Source organism: Apteryx mantelli, chromosome 27, assembly GCF_036417845.1.
Source record: "Apteryx mantelli isolate bAptMan1 chromosome 27, bAptMan1.hap1, whole genome shotgun sequence".
In the NCBI taxonomy this organism is placed as follows: domain Eukaryota; kingdom Metazoa; phylum Chordata; class Aves; order Apterygiformes; family Apterygidae; genus Apteryx; species Apteryx mantelli.
Genome location: NC_090004.1, coordinates 5285001 through 5308111, shown reverse-complemented (window position 1 = coordinate 5308111; position 23111 = coordinate 5285001). Strand labels below are relative to the sequence as shown.

The 23111-nt window shown below is 45.6% G+C and overlaps 2 protein-coding genes across 13 annotated transcripts in view; both read left to right on the top strand.

The window, feature by feature from the left end:
* The first annotated feature begins 162 nt into the window (after window positions 1-162).
* Window positions 163-15657, top strand: NCMAP (non-compact myelin associated protein). Of its 5 annotated transcripts, none has more exons than XM_067311408.1 (5): window positions 163-229; window positions 13609-13703; window positions 14083-14167; window positions 14632-14769; window positions 14929-15657. In XM_067311408.1, the coding sequence occupies exons 2-5, from the start codon at window positions 13619-13621 to the stop codon at window positions 14963-14965; spliced, it is 345 nt and encodes a 114-aa protein (XP_067167509.1). In that variant the 5' UTR covers window positions 163-229; window positions 13609-13618; the 3' UTR covers window positions 14966-15657. The 5 variants fall into 5 exon arrangements, with proteins under 5 accessions (XP_067167509.1, XP_067167512.1, XP_013808845.1 ...); XM_013953391.2 differs by lacking the exon at window positions 163-229 and adding an exon at window positions 2614-3168; XM_067311409.1 differs by lacking the exon at window positions 163-229 and adding an exon at window positions 4168-4227.
* Window positions 15658-19541: 3884 nt separating this feature from the next.
* The window catches only part of SRRM1 (serine and arginine repetitive matrix 1), a 19220-nt gene continuing 15650 nt past the window's right edge, over window positions 19542-23111 (top strand). For all 8 annotated transcript variants that reach the window (XM_067311718.1, XM_067311720.1, XM_067311717.1 and 5 more), the window contains exons 1-2: window positions 19542-19636; window positions 22531-22620. In XM_067311718.1, the coding sequence (XP_067167819.1) occupies window positions 19616-19636; window positions 22531-22620 (111 nt within the window). In that variant the 5' untranslated portion in view covers window positions 19542-19615. The remainder of the gene's footprint in view (window positions 19637-22530; window positions 22621-23111) is intronic.

The window sequence follows — 23111 nt, the reverse complement described above, 5'->3', positions numbered from 1 at the left end:
GCCGGGGGCTGCCCGCCCCCGCCGGCGTTGCGCTGCGCTGCCCGCGCCGGGCCGGGCCCGCCCCGCTGCGCGCTGCCCGCCGGGGGCGGAGAGCCGCGGCCGGGAGCGGCTCCCCGCGCTGCGCTGCGCTGCGCTGCCGGCGGAGCGGCGAGCCCGGGCCGGGGCCGGGGCCGCACCGCGGGCGGGCGGGCGGGCGAGCAGCGAGAGCGGCGGCCCGCGGCATCCTCCCGTGAGTAGCGCCTGCTCCCCCGCGCCCCTCCCGCCCCCCCCGCTAATGCCGTTACAGCGCGGCTCGGCGTGTGAACGCTTACGGAGATCTTGTTTTTTCTTTCTGTTGCAAATTTAACCTTTCTCCGATATAAGCTCCTTTCTGTTGCCAATGAGGAGGCTGTAAATAGCGGGTATTTTCAGTGCGGTTGCTCTGGATTTCTGTACAAGCGACGCTATATACCAAAGGCGATGCCGCTACGTGTAGCGAAGTTCTTCCTCGGTAACTCTAAACCGGAGGGAAATACAGCACAGATGTCATCACACGGCTTGCTGCTGAACTGCTGCTTTAGCAGTTGCTCGTTTCGGTAATTAAAACCCTTTCAGGTACGAGGACTGCAGCTGCTGCAGCCAGCCGCTGCCTCCCCGGAGAGCCCTTGGCCGCCCCGCGTGAAGGAATATTCCGCGCTAACAGCGGGCTCCTTTCACCACGGGGGATGCTGGAAACGCTCACCGTGCTGCAGCTCGTGCCCCGACTTATTCAACCCCAGCACCATAAATAGCGTTTCTTCAAAATCTGCTGAGCAGCGCGTTAGAAAAAGCTGGCAGACTAATATCTAACATGAAAAGAAACAGGCGACTCGGAAGGTTGCGTTGCTGTTCGCGGAGGGTCTCCAGCCCGGGACGGCAGTATGCTACTTTCATTATCTGGGAACGTGCTGAAGTTGCTGAAAGGTCTGAAGTGCGATTGCTGCTTTTTCATGGTCATTAAAGTACTTAATGCCCCGGGAAGTTCTCGCTAAAGGAAGGGTAGCGTTTTGTAAACAAATTTCACTAACGCGATGCGCTGTGCTGGCCGGAGTCTTTGGAGAGGGGGATGTGATGGAGCGAAGGGTCAGGGCTATCCTTACGGGCTTCGTGGCCCTGTGAGACCTGCTGTCTTGCCGTGTGGCCAGGTAGCTCGCCTGTGGGTGCCAGGGGTCAATACTGAGCGCTTGCCAAGGGCTTTGAACATTTCTGATCGAGGATGTGGCATAAGCGTGAAGTACCGCACTGCCTACGTGCTTATCTACACAATGTTCTTGGAAGAGAGGAATGTGCCTCATCAATTCAACAAGTTTGCATATAGTAATTGAAGAAATCTTGTGACTGCCTTCACCCCACTGTTTGCTAAGGGAAAGGAGTTGCCAGATTTCAATGTTGCATACAGATATTTTTTCTAGTACACAGAAAAAAACTTCAGGATGTGAAACCTGAAGAGGTGCTTGCAACAATGTGGAAATTTGCATTATTCTGGTGGAGGAACAACTTGAATTGCAGAAGATACGGTCCATTTACTGGAGAACACATTTGCATCACATGCATTAGTTGCAGGCACAGGACGACAATCCTGAAACTCAAATGCACAACTGCCAGGAGACCTGGCTCTCTGTTTGCAGTAAGGCACAAAGGTTTCCTGTTCCTATCTATCTGCTGCGAGTGAACGCGTGACTTTTATTAGTTACACCAGTTTTTTCTCTTTACTTATGGCAATAAATAGTGAATCAGGCAGGAACAGGAAACTTGCTGCACGAAGGAGCCGGAGCAGTCTGAGCAATATGCCGAGAGCTGAGAGCGGCCCCGGCTCACATCAGCAGCTGCTGCGCTCGGAGGGTAAAGCCCACAGATGCTGAGCATCCTGCAGAGTGCTGCTACGCAGCCCTGGCTCCCCGGGGCGACACCTCACGTGCTGCGTTCCCACGCCCTTCCGCAGGGCTGGGATCAAAATTCCTGAAGCGTGGCTGTGTTGGGATGGGATTTGGTCAGGACTGGCTAGCGGCCTTGACCTTGCCTATTGTTAGTCACGTGAGAGAGGAGAAAAATTCAGTGGCAGTGACTGTGCTGCTTTTATTGAGAGTCACAGAAGTCGGGAAATGCAGCCAAAATCTATAGTGTCCTTAGGCCTCTTGCAGGGAGAGATGATATGAGGCATGAATGGAGATCACAGAGGAGGAAAGCGAGAAATAAAAGCTGCTGGGATGTCTGAGTCATCCGCTTTCCCACTGGCATACATAGCTCACTGTTTTCACAACCACCTCTATGAAGCAAAGAAGCTGTAACATAATGCAATTCCTGGGACCCCGGAATGCCGATGCTTCGTCCTTGTCAGCGGCTGGGGGCTAGCTCTGAGCTGGGACACCCCCCACCAAGACATGGGGCTGATGACGCAGTTGCTTCAGGTGCCAGGCAGGGTGAGTGGGCCAAAGGAGGGTGCCTCCACCTTTATTGCCGCTCCCATTTGGATGGAGACAGCTCCCTGGACCACACCAGCACCTAAATTCATCCCAGCTAACATCAGCTTTTCTTTTGACTGCGCATAGCTGTGTGCTCGCAGAGGAGGTGACTTTGGAGGTGTTTGGCTGTGCTCAGGCCGAGGCGGATGGGACGAGCCGGATGGACCATCGCAGCGGCGCTGGGGCACTCGTGCTGCCCACCATCTGCTGCGCCATGGTGCAGCCTTGCGTGCTGTACCCCAGCTTGGTGCTTCTGCACAGAGCCATGTGGAAACCCAAATAATTATCTGGAAAGATAGAGGTTCCCATTTACTCATTAGTCAGTAATGGGCACCTCAAACTCTTGGCCCAGCAGATGTATTCATCTTCCTAAAGAAAAAAAGAACATCCCTCTGCCAGGAAACAGGAGCTGTGTTGATTAATGTGCTATGGTTTGTGCTGATAAATACAGATAGCCGTTCTCGGACATGAAAGGCAGCTTAGGGTGTGAGCTCATTCCAGCCTCCTGCAGAACTGCCGTGCGAGCAGCTGCCGTCAGGTCTGCTCAGTGCGAATCTCCGTAAAAGGCAAACCCAGAAGCAGCTCTTCCCGTGTCTCTGATTCTGTGGGACACACCTAGGGGTGCCTGAAGGCGCATCTGGATTTGCTGTCCTCCTTGGTTTTGGCTTTGGCGTGCACGTGCCATCGGGTAAGTGCCATGCCTGCAGGCATCGAGGGAGCCTGGGAACAGAGGGACCGGTGAGGGAGGTGTGCAGCAATGGCAGACTCGGGCAAAGTGGTTTTCTGGTCTGGGAACCCAGTCCTGCTTTGGGCAAACCATTCGTAAATGATGCTGGACTTTAGTCATCGTTTGATTTGACTGGGAAGGAAGGCAGTGTAGAGGATATGTGATACATTTCAAAGCATTTCTCCTGTGTGTCCTTTTTTTTGATTGTTATTGATTTCCTTGCAAGTCTGAATTTGTGCTCAGTAACTCTTTTCTCCTTCTCTGGTTACAAGTGGTTGATAGTATTTTAGCAGCTCTTTGCCCTTGAGACAAATTTCCTATATGCCTAAGCAAAGCGTTAGATGTCTTTGCTAGGTTTCCCCTCTTCTGTTTGGGCTGCGCTCTTCATGAGAGGTCACTGATAGCCAGGGGCCAGGAGGTTGTGTGTGTACAAATATGGGTATGCAAATACCTTTCTGCATTTCTGAAAACCTCATTCTTGTTCTTCATTATTCGAGCCCCCATGGAAAGCTGCTCTGCTTAATGCATGCAACTGGGTCAATCCTTTTATAGGGAAGGGATGTGAACTGCCCAAACTAGACAGAAAAACTCCCTGAACTCTGGGAAAGGTTGGAATGGGATCTGGTTCCAGATCTGCATGCCACAGCAGGAGCCCAGATCTGCCCTGTGCTACAGATGTTAATTAATTTCATGCTGTTCTCCGGCTGAGTACAATGCTTTGTCATTGGTTTTGTGGCTTTTATCAGTCTTGTTCCAGTAACATGGAATTGGGCTACTGAGTTCCTCTTCTCTGCATAGCCCATGAGAGCTGGTTAACTGTGGCTGAACATCTCAGTGCTGACGTGTGAGCTGTGACCAGACGTGAAATAAGTTTGGTGGGATTTGGTTGCCCTTCTTGGGGAACAGATGCCATTTTACAAAAGCCTGGTGCGTGGCACTTATTAACAGTCTCTTTTTCAGTCTGACCTGAGAGGCCAAAGATGTCCTGAGTGCAGAAGATTAGATTTGCTTGTTGCACAGGTGAGAACTTTGCAGTATTGCTCCTCAGTGAGAAGCCCCATTCTGGAGGCTTGTGCATTCAGCAGTCTGAGCAGGCACGATGTTTGCTCAACATAATAATACCCTGCTTTTCGGCAACATCTGTCCTGCAGTGCTTTGCAGGGGCAAGTCAAAGACCGCCAAGCAGCCCAGCTGGGGGAATGAGTCCTGAGGAATGGGGCCATGCTGCCTGCTGCAGGCAGGGCAGCAACAGAGCTAGGGCTGGGATGCCGAGCTCTGGGTCTTTGTAGGGGAGAAAACTCTTGGACCACGCTGTGAGCACGTGTGAATGCATTTCTTTCTACCTACTAGCCTCCTACCTAGGCTGATTTCATGGCACTGCTTTAACTTTCTGTTAGAGGGAAGATATTTCAGCACGTTGATTAAATGCCTGTCTGTACTGCTCTTAATCTCTGGCTAGGAGGAGGCTATGTCAGACTCGATCTGCTCAGCAAACAACAAGCACATCAACATCCCCTGACCTGTTTTAAAAAGTAAAGTATGTTGAAATCTGCCTCCACTGCCTGTTTTCTCATACAAGAGAGTGGTAAAGTCTTCCTCGCCCGAAGGCACAGGCTGGCTGCACGGCATGGCTCAGCATCTCCAGGGCATGAGCTCCGTGGTGGCAGCGGCTGCACTGGGCAGCTCCTTCCCAGGATTTTTAAGCCTCTCCTTGTACCCTTGGTGAAGCTGCCAGCTCCTCCCCGCTCCCCGGCTCCTCTCCCCCGCCGGTTCCCCTCCGTCTCTGGGTTCTCTGGATTCCTGGTCGATGTGTAAGGGCCTCCTGAGTGTTCCTGTTCTGCCTGTTCATGCTGTGAACAAGCGCCAAGCCTGTCTGCAAACACCGTGAGCAGCGACAAGGGTCCTGCCTGCCCGGGCTGCGTCTCCCCTCTGCTTCTCTTTGCAGCAGGAGAGCGTAGCTGCAATACTGATTTCACAAGGCCTGAAAGGCTCCTTAAGAAGGGTTCAGTTTTCCTCCCTGAAGATGCCACTGACTCCAGCGCGTGGAAATGGCTGAGAGGCAGGGCCGACCTGGGCGCACGGCAGATACTCGGCACCTTTCTCTCTCCTTACCTCTCCTTGCCTGCCCCATTCAGCACGAGTGATGGGCTGGGGAGGATTAGAGGAGTTGCACCTGGGATGTCTGGGCTCTCCTTGGCTTTGGGTCTTTGTCGCTCTGAGTTTCCCCTTCTGTAAAAAGGCTTTATTGTGACACACATTGCAAGGAGCAAAGAGAATGTTTTGTCTAGCGGAGCAGCTCAGCTGGCCTGAGTGATGGTGCTTTAAAGGTCCAGGACCACACCAAGAGGTGGGTTTATCTAGCACTGAACTAGCAGGGTAGCATTCCTCTATTTTCTATTTTTTCTATTTCCCCTTTTTCTTTCCCAAGAAATCTTGTTCCCTGTCATTTCTGAGGAGCTCTGGAGTTATATACATAGGGAGAATACAGAAAGCACACCTTTCACTGCAGGACGTTAATACAGCATTCAGACCAATTTCAGCAAGGGTTAGATTGCATTAATCAAGGTTTTGATGTCTGGAAGTGGTGGAACGCTTTTTTTAGTGATTGTAGTTACATACTCTGTTTAAAGTTACATTTACCAGAACCACTGAAAACTTTGGCCCTAAATGAAACCAATGTCTGCTGTGCTGTGATTTCTTTTCCACACCGCAGTCCCTTGGGGGGGTTTTCTCCTTTCTAATTGGCATCCATTTGGGATCTGCCTTCCATTTAATACGGCAAGAGAGAGCAGTCTGATCTTTCAGACAGCTGCCTGTTTCTGACCTTTAAGTAAAAGGGTTAATGCCGCAATTCCCATGTGAAGAGTTTCAGTCCTCTTTCTGTCTCTCCTGTTTCGGAGCATTTATGAGTTGTGACTGGAGTAAAGCAGATGCCCTGACAGAGAATTCAAGTGGCAGAGGCTTTCTACAACAGAGTAATTTCCTGAGCTGCTCCAGCCTTTCAGTAAATGGCACATCCAGCAAGGTACAGAGCCTGTTAATGATTTCTGAAAAAGCATTGCTGAACCTGGTATGCTTTTTAAACTCCGGCACAGAAACCCAGCTCTGCACATGCATTGTTGTGCTGCAGCTGGACCGAGCAGCCTGAGCTGCATGCCGAAGCCTGCACTTTCCTGCTGTGTAATTTGGCTGCAGTTAGCTTGCGAAGGAGGATCCACCTGAGCATCACTACCGCTTTCCTGTGAAACGTGGTTCCATGTTACTTGTCAGAGAAGTTCTGCAACAGAGCTGGATTTGGACCTGCATGAGTGTTACATGCAAAAATCTGCTGAATCCTGGTTTTCTCTCTAGGAACGTGTATAGCTGTCGGGAGTTTTCCAAAGATATCGCTGAAGAGCTGAATTAGCCCTGGAGTAACATGGTCTTTTCTAGAGCGCTACGTATACAGAGCATGGTTGACTTTCTGCTGTAATAACGGAGGCAGACAGTCCTCACGGGCAAGTCGCCTTTTTGTGGTTCATTTGTCCAGATCTGTTGAACTGGCCACCGATGTGCAGTTTGCTGGGACTTCCTTGAACCCAACTGTCTGAGCAGCAGAGACAAATTCTTGGGTAGTGCAACTCGAGGGAAGCGTAACATGTTGCCACTGACGACCGCCAGCCCGTCACAAGGGGTTCAGCTCAGCTTAGCTTTTCTCCTTTCCAATCCTGCTTTCCATCTTAGTGCACAAGTTGGTGGTTTCTAAAGTTTCGGTCTCCTTGAGTCTCATTCACCACCCCCCTGAGTCATTCCTGCCTTGAGATTCATAAAGGTGCCTAGAGGCTTTTTTCTTCTTTCTGAATCAGTTTTTCAAGGTAATATTTAACTGGAAAATATACATCCTTCCCCACTGTGCCCCTTCACCAGAGTGCTCTCGGAAACGTGCACAGTGCTTGGGATGTTATGGGTACGCGGGGAGCAGAGCCACGTCATTGCACAAAGAAAACCTGAACTGTGTCGTCTTCAGGGCGCTCACGTATACCTTGGGCTCCTGAGATGCTTTGCACCTGCGGAAACATTTGCTGCCTCTAAATCGCAGGAGCGCAGGTCTATTTACTCCAGCCTTTCATCCATTGCTGTGGTGAGTCTTGTCATCCACCAAGCTGCATTTTTCACTCCCAGATCGGAGGTTATTTATGCTAACAGGCAGCGGTGGGAGCTGCTGCTCAGAAATATGTCTCTGTTAATATCTCTGTGCATGGAAGGGACTTCCAGCTGCTGCCGAGTTCAGATGAGTTGGGAATCGGTGTTTCCTCAGCTCTGGCTTTGTTCTGTGCTGGCTGTCCCTCGTGCTGATTTTCCTGGCAGAACTACATGCACGAGAGCTGCACGTATCACATAGGCAGCATTTCTGGGATGCAGTGGTATGTCTGTATCAAACTGATGTAAAACACTTAATACAGCGGTGCATCTGATCCCTTCCAGGAAGCATGGGACTTACTGCACATGGGATGTATCCCCAATTTCCAGATGTGCAGCCACCCTCTCAGAATTATTGTACCTGTGCAGCAATGCCGGAGCTGGGGAAGCCCAGATACTGAGGGCAAATACAGAAAATCCCCAGGATCTGCCCAGACAAAGATTTCTGGTGGAAAAGCACATGTTTGGGGCAGGTGGTGGTGGTGGGAAATTATGCATGGTCTTCTTGACACGGTACAGAGAACTGTGAGCCGGATCCAGCTCCCAAGGTGCTACAATCACCTGTGTGTCATGCTGTACTGCTAGAGGGGGATTTTATGATGCAGGGGCTTGTCCATGGCAAAATGAGAGATATTGCCAACACCTGAGAGGTCTTGGAGACCACCTGATGAATCTGAAAATTGGTGTGGTCAGTGTCCATATTATTTTGCTTTAAGTCTTGAGACACAGTTCTAACGGTGTTGTTGGAAAGTAATGAATTCTTTTCCCCAAAAGACCAAGTAGCGTATTGCATCTTTCCCTCTTTGTTATAATAAGGTAGATCCCACAAAACTTCTTATTCGCCAGCTCTTGATATACCACCCATGGATGACTGACCTAGCATCCTGTGTGTGTATGGTCATAAGTTAAAAATGTATAATGTATCTGGTCAAAAAGAGGCAATATTGAAAGAGAGCCTTTGAATAAAAAAAAAAGTTGACAGCAAAGGAAAACCTCTAGTACTCCTTTCAGGAATAAGCTGCAAAATTGCTCCCAGGTCTCTCTTGGTATCTGATTCATCATCCAGGCATTGCATGTAAATGGGCAGTTTTGTTTTAAAATTTGATCTAGTTCTTCTTAAATGAATCACTTCAGATCTAAATAATGAATTAGCTCAGTCTTCTGGAAATGCAGCCATTGGACCAAACAATTTCTGGTAAATGTCTTTTTGAAGAACCTTCCTAAATTACCGCAGCGCATTAAATTGAACATTCTGATGTGAGTGCGGTTGAGATTCTTGTCCGTAACCGGTGGGAAAACGCCTCTGGCTTGCCTTGTTTCCCTATCCTGGCTTGTCTGCATAGACAGTCCTGCCCTGAAGGAGCTGGAGTTTTTTATGATGTGAATACACTTTGCTTAACATGGTGGAGTTACTGTAGTTCACGTGAATAAGTACATTCACAGAGACGGAGAGGAGAAATGTGTGTGGCCCAGCATTTTAGGTGGAAGAATAGAGCTGGTAAATCTGCAGTTCACAGTCCAGTTTAGATATTGCTCTTGGGCAAGTCAATGGCAACATCTGTCTGGTTTGAATTTTCAGACATGGCTTTCAAAACCAATGCATTGCCACCTGGGGACCTGTCTTCAGTTCCAGCAGCACCTCAGTTCCTGCCATCCGTGTGAGCTGAAGGCCCTTAGCCCTCTCAAGATAAGGCCCATAAGCCATGCAGGCTGACTTTCTTGGGGTTTTTGGTGGTGCAGTTACTTCCTAAAAGAACTGCCTGTAATTTAAGCAACCTTCTCTGTCCCAGCAAGGAGAAGAAATGCTTTTAATATGTGTTTTAACAACAGCTAAACCTGGAGAGCTCATGCCAGAACCTGACATAAATGCTTATATAAAGGTGCTGGTCTGACATCAGAGTGTGTACTTAATACCCACACTCTGCACAGAGCTGTATTGTTTGCCTGAAGCCACGTTTATGCCTTAGCTCTTGCTCGCCAGTTTGAACTTGGATTTTTTCCCCTTCCTCCCTCTTAGAACCTCGCAAGGTAAACGCAGGCACATTCAGGTCTCATTGAAGCACATTGTGTTTTTATTACTTTTTGAAAATTACAGTTTGCCTCAAAACCCAGGCGATATTCCCAGTTCTCATGGCTTATTATGTTGTTGTAACATGAGCCAGGTAGCACATGAGTGAACTGGCGGTGGAGTGTGTTTGGATTGAAGATGGATGGTTTGCCAGTTTACGGGGAGCTGAAGCTGAGTTTGTGACTCTTTAATATAAGCCTATTTCCTTTCCCGTGCTGTGCCATGAATGCTCAATTGATTCCCCTCAACTGGAATACAGCAGGGAACAATAAAATGCACCAGCTCAAACCGCTAAGTATCCCCTGTGATTAAACAAAGTAAACCTTGTTGCAAAGATAGAGGATGTTGGGCCATCCAGGTAATCTGCTGAGGAAGGAGCAGAGCTCAAACAACCATCTGCTTCCACTGGGGATTGCTCATAAGCCTGGTGCTTATGCCTGAGCCTAGTTACTTTTAGGAAGCGGGGAAAGCTCCCTACTCAGAAGGATTTACTTCTTTCTTGGATGAGAGTGATTTTGCTGCTTTTGACAAGTGCTAGGTTTTCTGTTTTCTGTTTCATAAGATGAAGATAGTATCTGTGCAAAGGATGAATAAATTGTGGAACTGAGATCCGGGGTCAAAACTAATATGTACTACTGCTGGAGAAACGATAGCTGATTGGTATCTAGCTGAAGGCCCACAACACAGCAAAGACCACCTTTTTCTGGGTGGCAAAATGCTGAATTCTGTGTGTCTTTCTAAGCAGCACCTGCCTTCCCTGGCAGGAAGCTGCCCCTTGAAGTCTAGCTCTTATGGAAAAATTCAAACAAACCTCTCTGTCCCCTGTCACCCCTCTTCTGTAATTGCCAGGTGCTGCAAGCAGTGGCAGGAGCTGTATGACAGATCAGCTCTGATCCTGATCTCACTATAAATGAACACGGCCATTCAGCCTGAAATGCAACAGGAGAGGGGGAGGCAGGAAGGCTTTATAAATGGGGGCATTGCTACCAGTTGCCAAAACAACCTATACGCTGTATCTGCCAAGGTGTTTTAAGTGGAAACGTGCCCAAGGCTTAACTCTGGAAATATTTCCAGCTCCATAATATGTGGATGCAAAAATAACCAGCAGTGTGTGCTTCCACTCCCAATCTCTAGTACTATGCGTGAATTAGTGGCTCTCAAAAAGCAAGGTGTGTATGCACAGAGGGAAGTACATACTGCGTGTCATAAAGAAAGAATGTCCTGTGATTGCTGTATCAAAGTCCATTTCTTCTCCCTGTTACGTAGCTTTTATTGAGCACTCTTCAGCTTCCAGATGTTTTTCTAAACAGAGTAGGAGTCAGTCTGCCATTTCCCCAAACTGATAGGTTCTCATGGACTTCACCGGGCTTTGCTGGGTCCTTGAGTTTCCCAACACAAGCCTGGTTAGGCATAAACCTGCTGATTCACAGGTGAGGAATGGAGCAGAGGCTTCTTGCAGGCAGAGCAGCAGAACTGAAGCCTGGCACCTCCCACCTGGGCTGGAGATAGGGAACCCCAGACCTCTTCACTTGCTAATTACCTCATGTAAACTTGGTGAATATATGATACAGGAGAAAAGTTTTGATGCATTTTTTCATTTTGCATCTTAGATTGTTACAACTTGTAGGTCAAACTCATTCTTTTTGAAAACAGGCGGTTTTGTTGACAACAATAAAAATTTTCTGCTTATAGGTGACTCATGCACAAATAGCTCACCTTTACCAGGCTGGTTTGAACTAGACGAAAGTTAGCAAGTATGACTATTACAGGGCTTACAAACAAGATGATCAGCCTCCTTGTTCGGGATTTTTATTTTAGTAGCCACAGCAAGAGGAAAATGCCTCTGGGAACCTAGCATTTGTGCTCTCCTAGGCGTAAGCAACCAGGCGAAAGCTGGGCATGCCTTTTTCTGACTGTGTCTTTAGAGGCAATACTTGTTTGGCTTTCCCTGGCTTGCAGAGCCCAAGTTTCGGTAAGCCCTCCCTGCTCTCCCCTGGAAACAGAGAGACCTTGGATGGAGGGTCTCTGCGACGATCTTCATCAGCGCTGTTGCAAAGGGAATGGGCGGGGGAAACAGACGCTCATAGAGCTTTTGTCAAAGCCTCAGTGTCTTCTCACAGGTTCCATCAACACTTGTGTAAATCCTTTTGCTATGCTATACAATAAGACTGAGCGAACTCTTAACACAAAATATTTCTTTCAGCATGGAAGGAACTATGACCGCAGTAGATGATCATGTTGCTGAAGTAACTTGGCCTTGGTTAAACAAAGGAATCATTCAGTCAGAGGAGAATGACCCAGTTACAGATTCTGAGACAGAGTTATTTTTGTTTTTTAAATTAAAAAACCCAACTCTTTTTAACGCAAGAGGATCGAACCATTTGACTGAGTCAACCTTGCAATTCTGATGTTTCATATCCAGGCAAACATTTGGAAATACGACCGTTTCCCTTCCTGCCAGTTACTGATCTCTCATTCCTAGTATATCTATTAAATGGAGCCTCCCAAGTTTTTTTTTTTCCCCCTTCACCCCACAGAAACAAAACCCTGCCTGTAAAGAGCAATCAGAATTGTACCCTCCTTGCCTGCCAGAATTGTACCTTGTGACTGCAGTTGCTTTATTTGGTGGATGCTACTTTAGAGAATCCTTTAGAAAGCCTCAGTAAGGGGGTGGGGGAGAAGGAAAAGACATGCGCTGGACAGGTTAGCTGTGAATTGGTACTTTTTCAGTCATTAACTAGTTGTTTGAATGTGTCTTAGGAGGCTGCCTTTCGGATTTGCAGTTCTCTTCAATACTGACTGATTTCTTTCCACTTAGTCTTCTGGCTGTTCTATATCTGGTACCTTGTAAAATTAAAGCTATTAAGCACATGCCACAAATCCACAATATCCCAAAAGAGTACAAGAGACAGTAGTACAGTCTTGCTTGATGTATATATGGGGGTGCATCTGAAAGGGGAAACTCAGTTGCAATATCAAGTGTTGCAAAGAATAATTTAATTTTGGATTGATAATTTGTGAGTATTAGCTCTCGGAAGCCAAGAGCTGAAATGGTTTCAGAGATCTGTTTGAAGTGGTATTCACACCCTTCTCAGACTGAAGGATTCTTTTAATGGCTAAGGTTACTGGTCACACTTAGGAAAACATGGGAAACACTTATAAAATCAGTAAGCATACAGACTGCTCTTTCTAGACCTAAAACTTTACCCTACCAAAATGCAGCAGCAGGTATATTTTCAGCTGTCCTCTTGCAGGCTTGTCCTCTTCCAATAACAGACCTGAAATGACACTAGTATGAGTGAACTGCTTTTCCAGGACTCACGCATCCTTTCTGCCATAGGCATGTTGCAATATATTTTCTGTCTGTGGGATAACCATTGTCTGCCACGTGACTTTTGGAGCTTCATGTTATTAACTGTTTTTCTTCCATGTTAGACAAATGAAGTTCCTTTAAATTCTGTTCTATAAAGGAATTTTTAAACCTTTCTGTGCTGTAAGGATTTCCTGCCCCTTTAAAGTATTATTGATGGAATCACTCGCTTTGCTAAACCTCGTAATTCCCACAAATGAGAAGTATCCTTACATCACTTGTCAGCAATAATTTAATAACAGGAAAGCTGACTTTTTTTTCCTCTTTAAAGACATGTTGCTGAATACTGAGTACATAACTCTTCACAGATAAACAGCTCTGTAAATCTACTTTGGATTGGAGGATGGGGGGGGGGGTCTTTCCTATTCCCTCCTGCCCTCTCATGTACTGATTTGCTCAGTGTTCTGAGTCTCATAATTTGAAGTGACAACCTAAAATCCTAAAGCATTTAAAATACGTACATTATTGCTGTTATGCAAGCTTTGGATAAATACATGGGTAATGATATTATTGTGTTTATATCTTATTTTATCCTATTAATACTAAGCAGTGTATATTCTAAGAAAAAATGCTGGAGACTGGACTGTAGCAAAATTTCCATTGACTTCAGTGGGGCCAGGTTCTCACCACAGAGAAAATATTAAGAACCCCAGTTCATGAACTCCATTTCGTTTAAGTTAAATAACACTCAATCTTTAATACGTAGTTGCCTAATTATCACTGAATTGTGCTGTCATGTTTTAGTTAATATTTTGTGAAATTATTCTTCATTCTTCCTCTGTAGCTGAATCAAGATGACGACAGCCGCACCCCTGATCAATAATACTCAGTTCCCAGTAAATGTAACCACAAAGTCTCAAGAACAAAGTCTCTATCAAAGTAAGAAAAATAATGGGGTGACATTTTTTGTTCCTGGGCTGTAATTATATCTTGATTAGATCAGCAGCAATGTCCAAACTTATATGCATTCATTTGCTCTTGTATTTGTTAAGTATAAACGAGACAAAGAAAGAGAACAGTTTTTTTGTATCCTCTAGTTCTTATGTGGTACCTGAATGTTCTGGTATTTCAGCTTAGCCTTCCCCTTCCTTTCTTGCTCTCAAGTGTTGCATCTCAAATTGTTCCCTTGAATAAAAAGTAACAAAGTGAAGTGAGATTTTCTGCACCTTTTTAGTAAGGAACTTGAACTTAGCAAACTTCGAACACTACAATGGCAACTTTTTAAATATGACTTTTTTTCTTTCTGCTTCCCTGCTAGGTTCTGGAGCAATAGTTGCTGCCATCGTAGTAGGAGTGATTATTATTTTTACAGTGGTTCTGCTCATATTGAAAACATACAACAGGTATGTGGTTGAATTCTTAACTTCACTAAGGCTAGACAAGATGAACCCAAATCACTGCTACATGTATACTCTTTAAGGAGAACTCCGACTATAGAGTGCTCAGTTGAAGTGTCCTGAATCTCAGTGTCCTGTGACTGAATTGCTAAGAAGCGGGAGTAGGTACCTGATGGAAGATGCTCTTTTTTAGGGATTCCTGTTGACATAGGACAGGTTTGCTGTGTGCATCAAGGTTGCCAGAGAGGAGTTTGGTTTCTCACTTTTTAGGGCATTGGGTTAGACTTGCACATCTGTTCTAGAAGCACTGACTTGCCATTTACTATCTCTAGGATGAAGTCCTGGCTTGTATTCACTTCTCGGTAGCTGCTCAGTGCAACTTGCTTTTGTTGGCATCTTCCCAATATTTACCATGGGAGAGACCACAACAAATGCCAGCGCTGGTAACACTTTCATTTTTACCTTTACAGACACATGAGAGTGAAGCGAGAGCTGGAGCCCAAAAGCACCAAAACCACAATTTCGCCTGCTTTAGGGCAGAACAGCAACAGCATTACTCAGCAACCTATGGTGACTTTCATACCTGTGGATATCCACATGCAGAACAGGTAACTGTGAATGCCCATCCTGCCTGTGAGAGGAAAGAGCTGGAATCCCAATTCGGGTGGACCTGGGACTCTTCAGCAAAGCAGCACTGCATTTGGAACAGTGCCTGGCTGTTATTTTGCCTATAGATTGTAATTAGTCCTGCTTTCTCTCTTTGGGAGGAAAAATAAAAGGCCCGGACCATTTCTGTATGGCTGAGATCAGCTGGTGGAGGCATTCAAATCACCAGAAACATGAAGAGCCTTCTTGCAGAGCTCTGAGTATGGAATGACCAAATAAACCAAGCCCATTTCTGTTGGAAGAAAAGATGCACACTCATATTTCACGAAGCCTTTGCTTACTCATACGGTTTGAGCTTTTTCCTTCCTGCAGTGACTGATGACAAACAGGAAGAAAAACTGCAACTCTGGTTGAACCCGGGTTTGTTAAGATTTATGTGAAACAAGTTTGTAGTCTATTTTATACATGATGGATAATATGTGAATTATCAAAACTGTATTTATCTTTACTCATCTTTCCTGTTTCTAATACCATATATGTATGGTTTTAGATAAAAATGTTACTTTGTATTTTGAAGAATTTTTAAAATGTTTCTATAAACTTGGTAACCTACCAGTTTCCACCTGAATCCTACTTTTAAGGGTTTTCACTCTGGTGCCAATAATTGCTTTAGGTTAATTACTGGAATTCTGTTAGAATGTTTTGTCTTATACAAAAAATGAGGAGAAGTTCTTTAATTGAAAATGTAAAAATGGAAATGCAGTATAAAGCAAATGAAGCTTCATATGGCTACTTTTCTACAACTCACTTCCTGAAACACTTTATTCTGTAATGCAGATTAAGTCTGAACTATTTTTAGGTATTTTTTTCTAAAAAGTAACTGAAAGTGATGTTGTTTTGCAAGTGTGATGATTGTGGGTGTACAGTAACGCAACAAAAAAATTCCCAAGAATATTTCACAGCCCACTGAGCATGAACACACAGCTGCATTGTCAGACGCTCTGTGGCGGATTGTCCCCAGTCTGCCTATTAAAGCACCCCCGAAACACTGGCTGACAGGATGGACGGTAACGATTAGAAAGAAGTTGAGTAGCTAAAGCCTCTCTCAACCAGGAGTACATGAGGTTCTAGGAAATGTCATCTCCATCTTTTGACACATACATCTTACATATTATGGAATCGCTCACCTGAATGGCTAGACAAAGTGTGAAATGAATACAGAGGTAACATTTTAGTCTGGATTTATTGTGTTAAGGGTGTCTTACATTAAGACACTGCCAGAGGCTAGCTCTGAGCTATCATGACCATTAGAGGGCTCCAGAGTGTTTGAAGACCTTAGTAAAACTGTTACTAGGGTATTTTAACGCCTTTTGGAGAGCTGTAGAGAGAGAAGTTATTCTTGACTAATTTAACTGATCACAAAGAGCCTGCAGCTTTAAAGTAGTTTTTCTTTGTCCTGCAGCAGTTCACTTGCTCTTCTTCCCAACGCTGTCAAAAATCATGACTCCCCTGAACAGTTCCACTCTTAAATTATACAGTGATTAAAAAAAAAAAAAAGCTGACAGATCTCGAAGTAAAGTGGTGATCGATTGGAGCAATTTTTTTTTTTAATTTCAAGATGTGAAGACATCTCTTGGACAGGTCACCTTTACTAACTGGTATTTTTGTGCAGAAACTAAATGAAAACTCAATTACTTTGCAATTTTTTTTTATGAAACTGGAGCACAGTTTCTGAATTCCAAAATAAATATTAAGACAGCTGTTTGTGAAGTTTCTAAACCTTGTTGTAAATATTTTACTTGTCTTAGTTCTCTAACTTATTTTGGTGGCAAGAATGATTGATATAATCATTCAGAAGGAACAGGGGAAGCCAATGGAATTTTTCTAAAAATGTAAAGGAGTTGGCCTCTTGTTTCTATCTGTGAACATCTAAGGATTTTTTTTTGAGAATATTCCACTGTATAAAAAAACCAAGATCTTTAGAAAAGATAAGCCTTGCCTTACTGTCATGTTTTTAACACTATCAATCAGACACGCTTCTGGCAAGTTTTGTTGACTTCACATTTACAGAATTATTCTAGTAAAAGAACATAGATTATAACTTAGATTATGCTTAAAAATTTAACTAGTATAATGACACCAGTAAGACCTTTTTGTTTCAATTGGTTTATGCTGGTATAACCTGAAGATGCAACGTAAGGCATTTCACAACAGTGAAGGTTATTTTACTGGATTGAATTAGAGTAAGCAATATTTCCACAAGCACTTCTGTATTGGCAGAATTGTTTTACTTTCAGGGAGAGGGAAGAATTACTGCCTTGACCACATTAACATTGCTTAATCTGCAAAATTCAAAGTGTGCTCTGTTTTACCAGTACAATTTGTCTTATATTGGCACAGCCTGGGAGGCCTCTCCAACCCATTCTAAATCCAGCAAAGTCAGCAAAATCCTGAGTTTATGCTGACCCAGTGAAATCACCTTTTTGAGAAACAAAGAGCACTGTATTTCCACAGTACTACCACTATAATGCTTGTGTAATTTGCTCTGGATTTAACAGTTTTCTAGGAACAGTCTCCCACTACCTGTGTCCCTGCAACAGTAACCGCTGTGGTACCAATTTGACCTGCCCTGTCTAGACACCTGACCCACCCTTTCAAATCCTCAGTTTTTGGAAAAGCTCCCCTGTAGCTGCCTTTGCTTGTGGGTCTGCCATCAGGTAAATCTGCAGGTTAAAAAAAATCTGAAAGCTAATATTGCAAATTGATCTATTAAATAAATCCCAAACTATATAAATTTTGGAGAGAACAGGCAGTGTAAGGTAATGCATTAACTGATTTGCATAAACTGATTACAGATTATCCATGAAGCTGTGTAAACTAATGCAAAGTAGAATACATCCTGACTGTGATACCACCAGAGGCTGCTTGGTCCGAAAGCCGCTGTTAGTGGCACAGTACCTCCATGTGCCTTTTTGCTTAGCAGCTCAATACAAGCAGACAACCTTTCCATTTCCTTACTCCATTCTTTGGTTAAGGTTTTTCCTCTCTTAAAAATACCAAAGGAGCAGCATTCAGCAATGACAGTGAGAACACATGGTGCGAAAGTCATATCATGAGATATCTCTAAGGTCCTTAAAAATTTATAAGGGCCTATTCAGCAGTCAGTCTGCAGTTGATCTTGCACGAATTAGTATTTTTTTCTTGTTCCTATATGTCTTCTAGAATGTACAGGCTCAGTAGGCTGGATCCTTGAGTATCACAGTCGGCACTTTAACTCTGCTGATGCAAGTACTACAGTAAAATGTTTCAATTTTCACTTTTGGGTAAGTCCAGCTTCCCAAAACTTCTGCAAGCCAGCTTTCACCACCTTCTGGATGCATCCAGTACCTTATGTCAGCAGAGTACATGGCTCCACCTAGTGTCCTGCTTCCATGTAACAGGTTGCAACTCTCGTGTTTCTCAACTGATCAAACACTGAAATAATTCGAAGTGTGGTTATTAACTTTGCTATCTTTCAGAAACTACCTCCATCCACAGCCCAGTTCTCCTTCCCACTATTCTCTCAATGTCAGATTTGTTAAGGTAGAACATTGTCTCAAATTTGGATGTGCAAAATTCAGAAAAGATGTGTTAATTTGAAGTCTAAGCAGTCAAAATATGAGTATCCTTAGACCCTATCTTGAGTCCCATGACCAATTTATTTTCAAAAAGGCATCTGTAAACCCATGTATTTCCCATGTGTGAAACTTATTAATGACTGCTGATAAACTGGGAAGTTATGTGTTGTGCTTTATTCAAGTGTAAACTAACTTTATTCAAACTTAAAGGAAACTACTCTTTTTAAAGATACAGATGTATGAATTTCTTTTATATAGAAAACAGGGCTGCTACTTAAGGTAATTTTGTATTAACTTCAAGGGACTAACTACTTTACTCTCCCCTCCTGTCCTATTGTGCATCTTTCACACAGCAATCTGCCCCACTAAAGGGTTTTGTCTGCACATGACGCATTCTGATTTATTTTTAACTGGGATGGAGGGCAGGACCGAATATCTGCAGCAGGACAGGTGAACAAAGCCCACAACGTATACTGCGCAGAGTGGCGAACGCACCCTCCCATGCGGGGCTTGACAAATCCCCTGCCTCGCAACGTTACTAGGAAGCATCCCGGGGCCAAAGAGGGGCAGGCAGAGGCCTGGGCTGCTGTGCCGGAGGCAGCAAGGTCACCACCTCCTCGGAGAAGAAGCCGCAGCCACCGCCCCCGCGGCGGCGCAAGGGCCCTGCCCTCTTCTGTGAGGCCGTACCCGCGGCTCGGCTTGGAGCTTCCTGATCTGCTGAGGAAGAACCTGCCCGTGAGCGAACTCCTACCCCTCACCTGAGGGGCGGCGGGGCGACTTTACCGCCCTTCTGACAGGAGGGCGCCCGCCACGGCAGCAGCGCTGCGAGAGGCGCCAACGGCCGTTAGCCGCCCGCGCAGGCGCCGTTGCCCGGGCGGTCACGTGACGCGGGCTCTGCGCGTGCACCAGCGCGCTCCGCCGCGCGTCAGCCTCTCGCGAGAGGAGAATTCTGCACCTCCCCCGCTTCGCCCCGCGGAAACGTCACGCTTTCTGATTGGCCGACTCCGGCGCGCGCACGGACCCTCCGAGGCCGCGCCCGCCAATTGCCTGGCGCCGGAGAGCCTTTGCGGAGAGCTCGGCCCCGCCCCCGCGCTTCCTCCTCGCGCCGCGCGCAGGCGCGCCGCGTTCCTCTCCTCCCCCAGCGCGGCGAGCGTGCGAGGGGGCTTGCGGGCGCGCGGTGCACGCCGGGACAGGGAGCGCGCTGCGACCAGGAGGAGGCGGAGGAGGCAAGATGGACGCGGGGTTCTTCCGCGTAAGTGCCGGCCTCGGGGGGGAGGCGGGCGGGCGCCGAAAGGGGCGGGGGAGCCCCGGGGGGAGCCCGCGCGGCGGAGCCGGGCCGCTGCAGGCCCCCGCGGCGGCCGGCGAAGCCGCTGTCGCCACGCTCCCCCGAGGAGCGCCGCCGTGCCCCCCGCCCCCGCCCTGCGCAGGCTCCTGTGAGGAGCCGCCGCGAAGAAAATGGCGGCGGGAAGGAGGCCGGTGCGGCTCGGCCCATCCGCCGCGCCGCGGGGCGGAGGGGAGAGGCGGGGAGCGGCCCGGCAGCGGCCCCGCCGCCCCGGGCCTGCGCTTGCCGGAGGGACCGGCCGCTCCGTGCGCGGCTGCGGACACGTGCCCGCGGCACAGGCAGCGGCCGCCGCCGCCGAGGGCCGCCCTCGCCCGGCCCGGCCCCGCGGCCCGGTGCTTCTGCGGCCTGGCACCGTCGCTTCCTGCCCGGCGCCTCGCAGCTGGGGGCCGTGTGGGCGGCCGGGCCTGTAAGCGCGCTGGAGGAGGAGGCGTCGCGCCGGGTCGCGGCCTCTGCTGCTCGGAGTCCCTCTGCGGCCTCCCCGGCTGGCTCCCGAGCAAAAATCTGACGACTTTTAAACATGAGAAAGTGTGGGAGAAAACGCCGAGGGGCAGGTGGGAGGTGAACCTGCTTTTACAGTGAAACGCTCTGTCGTGTGTCCCTTCAAAACAAATAAAAACGCCATATGGAGGGAGAAATTTTAAAACTCGTCACACAAAGGTTGCTAAATGTGTTCAAAGCAAAAAGAAGAGTTATACTAATTTTTTTAGGTTAGTATTTTTTTTTTAATCATCCATTTTTTGCCTATGTTAGTGCTAGTTTTTTTTTAGAGAGAATTTTTATCTCTTCAACAATAACTTACACGGAATATTTCTTCTCAATCTTTTATCCCACTAATTGGAATTAATCTATTTTCTGTAGAGAGTAAATAGTTTTTCTAGTTGCTCTGTTTAGGATAGTGGAAAGTGAAGGTTAATGTGGCAATTCCCAGGCAGTGAACAAATTAGGGTAATATGAAGAGGAGAAGCATATAACAATAATGTTACTTTTTTTTTCTGGTTTCCTTGACAGTTTTGAAAACTGGTATGTCTGAAACTGCTTAAATTTGTATGTCCAAGATTCATTCTGCCATTCAGCCCAATTATTTTGTATTCCTTCAACTTGGATGCTTTTAAAGCATGAGGGCACATGTATCCCTTACACTTAATTCATTTATGCTATTAACCTAGTAAAAACATGTCATATGCATGCTAGGAGTTCCAAAAGAGGAAGCTGAAGAGAGAAATAATTAAAAGTTAAATCAACACTTGTCCTTTCTAATGCAACTGTTTAAAAGTTTACAAATCAAGTAGTTGTCATTGATGAAATTACTGAGCCTAAAAGCTCTGAATTAGAAATTTAGTATCTTTTTTAGCCTGGTCTGTGAAAGGTGACCCTGTGTGTGTATTTTTAAGTAACATTATGGCATTAAAACATATAGCAGTAAGCTGTGTTGCAGTCTGATTTTTGTCTGGGTTCAGAAGAAAATAAAGTTCTTGTAGAGATAACAAAACTGTGTCAAAGCAGCAATTTCAATTCACCTAGTAAGAAGGCTGCTGCTGTTAATAATTCTTTCTGTTCTTCACACTTCTGCAAAGTTGTCAGTGTTCATTATTTTGCCTGGAAATTCCAGTTGCATTGGATTCTGGTCTTGTTTGGTAACCCTTACTGCTTGCCTTGTGTTGTAAACTAAGCAACACTTTACTGCTTTTTATTTCTCTTTCGGGTGGGAAAAGAGAGAATTAAATTTTTCTTTTAAAGAATGTTAATTTCGAGAGTCATCTTACAAATACTGCATTTGTTTCCGATGTGTAAGCCACGTAGTAGATTGCAAATATTATAAACAGTTTTTTAAAAAGACTTAATCCTGGCAAGTGCCTGTGCCACAATCAGTCTTTAGGATTCCTGTGTTCCAGCATAGCAAAGGGGCATGTTAAGAGTTTCAGCTCCTTTTCAGCATTTCGTGACTTTGTAGTACCTCACCTTGCCATTTCAGACTGCTTTCTGATCAAGTGGAGTGGTCATTTTAGAATTTGGGGTTTTTCTTATTTATTACCTTCCAGTCCCTTAGTACCTTGTATTATTACTTGTATGTACCTCCTTCTTCCATGCATAGGAAACTGCATGTATTAAATTTGTGTTTTGGTAATTTCCTGAATAAGCTTCAGGTGTGAACCGTGGGTTTGTTTTGAACTGTTAACAAGTCATTGGTATTCAGATGCAGTTCTACACGTGCAGTTGTGCGTGTGTGGTTCTCTTTAATTCTGTGCAAGTAAAGTTTCCAGAACCGGACTTTCAAGCCTTTCAGTTCTGAATGAATTAACCTATAGTTTCCGTTCATGGAAGTGGAACGGGTTGGTGAACTCTAACAGAGCATGATCAATAAAACAGCATTCTCTGTAGTCTTGTGAACTCCATGTTGACTAATTCAGCTCAGAGAAACTTACCCAAAGCATTGATAGATATGATTTTGCTCTTGGGCAGAGGAAAAAGCTTATTCCTTTTGAGGAGATTGAAAAAAGGAAAAAGAACCAATGCTGGAAATCGCAATTTGACACTACTGGACTTTTAAATTTGTAAGTAGTTCTCCAGGGAGATTATATGATTAAGGTGTCATTATAGAGCTTGGAAGTCTGCTTACCCCTGAATCTTCAGCGGTAGGTGAAGACTCTAGTGCTGAAACTGAAAGCCACAGGAAAGGGCTTATTTGCCTACAGAATGGTGTGACTGATAATGCTGTTCAGTATCCAGTGCAAATATGTGGGAAGCTAATTCTTAAAGATAGTTGGATGTCATTCAGGCTAAAAATCTTATTCCCTGTGCTGTAGGGAACAAGCGCAGAACAGGACAATCGCTTCAGCAACAAGCAGAAGAAGCTGTTGAAGCAGTTGAAATTTGCAGAATGCCTAGAAAAGAAGGTAAGTTGATTGGGATGAGGTAGGTAGTAAGGCACGTTAATCAAAGGCAAGTCTGAATGGAGAAATCGGTTATTAGATGGTATATATAAGAACATGAGGAAAATCATTTTCCTCTGAAATCATACTGGAGGATATTTGGAACATCCACTTGAGCATCAAAGATACAGGAATATTATATGTGATCTAGTTATACTAAGTATCATCAGTAGGCTTTTATGTAAAATACAGCTTCAAAATAAACAAATCAAACTTCCAAAAGATGCTAAGGTATTTAGGATTCTAGACGTTCTTTAATATTTTCCCCCTTTTTTGTTTTGGGTTTTTTGATATCTACGTTTTTCAGAACAAGTTATTATGTTGGAAATACATACTGGTTATCCTGTTTGTGAACCTTAGCCATTGCAGTGATTGTTCCTAGGTAGTGGAAAGATGTGGATGCCTCAAGGGAGGTGTGGAAAACTCAGGTTAGAGTCCTTGCTTAGATGCTGCTG